The sequence below is a fragment of the Penaeus monodon genome, chromosome 21 (assembly GCF_015228065.2).
Source record: "Penaeus monodon isolate SGIC_2016 chromosome 21, NSTDA_Pmon_1, whole genome shotgun sequence".
NCBI lineage: Eukaryota > Metazoa > Arthropoda > Malacostraca > Decapoda > Penaeidae > Penaeus > Penaeus monodon.
The window spans coordinates 29,526,045-29,527,586 of NC_051406.1; the positions used below are offsets into that span (position 1 = coordinate 29,526,045).

Here is a 1,542-nt window from a genome sequence, read left to right on the forward strand (position 1 = left end):
GCCTGCCTGGGTGGGTCTTGATCGGTTAAGACACTGATAAATATCAATCAGGATTTCTTAGAAGGACAAAGAAGACGGTATATGTAATGTAAGATTACAGAATAGAAATGAATGTATTTTTCGATATTAAGAATGTACAAAACAATTCTCTATAAAGATATATCATAAATCATAAACCCTTTGAATGTATCTTTTCTTAGGTATCGTCCGTATAAGTTGGAGGAAGAGGAGCATCCGCTGACCCTAAGCATCAGTGTCAATCAGTTAGTAGGATTTACTTTTGAACTGATTTTGTCCTTGTGGTCGATGCACGTAGGATGGCAGGGCGTGCGTGCTGAAGAGTTCACTTCGCTTAGGAGGGATGTTGGCTTGCAACAGCGGGAGGTCATTCCTTCTACAAAACGTACCCAACAAGTGCCTGTCTCTGCTATCTACCAACTCTTACAAGTGAGTTCTCTCCGACGGTTTGTTAAGTTGATTTTATGTATTAAGGAATGATAAGCATGACAGAATATGAGGAAATTTTTTATTAACTTTATCTTTCCATCAAGTGTGCTATAGTTACTTTGTCAGACCTAAGTTTTTTTTCTGAAACAAAATGTATATTACTTACCATAATAACTATTCTCCTTATGGCAGACTCACCCAGAATTAATGGTGTTTAATGGTAATGAACAATGTGAACCAGCTTGGGAGCTGGATGAACAACGACCCCACTTTTCTATGGAGAGGTTCAACTTCTACCTTACTCGTGGTATTGTGGATGGCAGTCTATCTCCTTCGAGCGACATTGTCGACATTCGAGATACTCCGTCACCTGACGGCGGTAGTGGGTCTCCTGCAGCGAGTTCTACTAAGGCTGTTGTGTTCCCTGTGGCTAAAAACCGCCAAAGTAAAAACGATCTTTCCAAAAAAACACAGACAGACGATAAGAAAGAAGAATATAAAAAACTTGAAGAAATGGAAACTTCTGAAAAAATACCTTCAAATACTGAAAATGGAACTATAAACACAACCAAAGAAAGCACACACAGCAGGGCTGGAATAATGAAAAACTCAGAAGAAATACTGAAAGATCAAGCAAAAAGACTCGGTGAAAAGGAAACAGAAGGTGAGAATAATAGAAAAATAAGAACAGACCGACTAAGCAATATCACCAAGGGAAATCAAGAATCGGGCAAGAAACAGAAGCGTGTAGAGCAACCCGTTGAAACAAGAATGAATGGGGACAGTCTCGGAAACAAAAATCCGTTAGTTCGTCAGAAATGTGGCCCGGAAGAAATCAGTGCAGAAGAAAGACTGGACGTCATTATGAACCTGAAGCCTCCCAGCCAGTTTCAGGACTTGTAATAATCTCTGCAGCCGTTGTGTAACAAGTAGGGATAAAGTTCATGTTTCTACTGAAACTGATTAAGATCGTTTGTGTTATTGTAAAGCCCGAAAATGATAATTTATTGCGTAATGAGAATTATTACAATTCATTAAATTCCATACATACAGTTTAGTCATAGATTTGTCTTCTCAATATAACATTCATTGTAA

The 1,542-nt window shown here is 38.5% G+C and overlaps 1 protein-coding gene across 1 annotated transcript in view; it reads left to right on the forward strand.

The window, feature by feature from the left end:
* LOC119586727 overlaps nt 1-1,504 on the forward strand; it is a gene marked incomplete at its 5' end in the record, with an annotated part of 24,566 nt that extends 23,062 nt beyond the window's left edge. The window contains 2 exon segments of the mRNA XM_037935455.1: nt 201-447; nt 640-1,504. Of these exon segments, the coding sequence (XP_037791383.1) occupies nt 201-447; nt 640-1,350 (958 nt within the window). The 3' untranslated portion in view covers nt 1,351-1,504.
* Between the last annotated feature and the right edge of the window lie 38 nt (nt 1,505-1,542).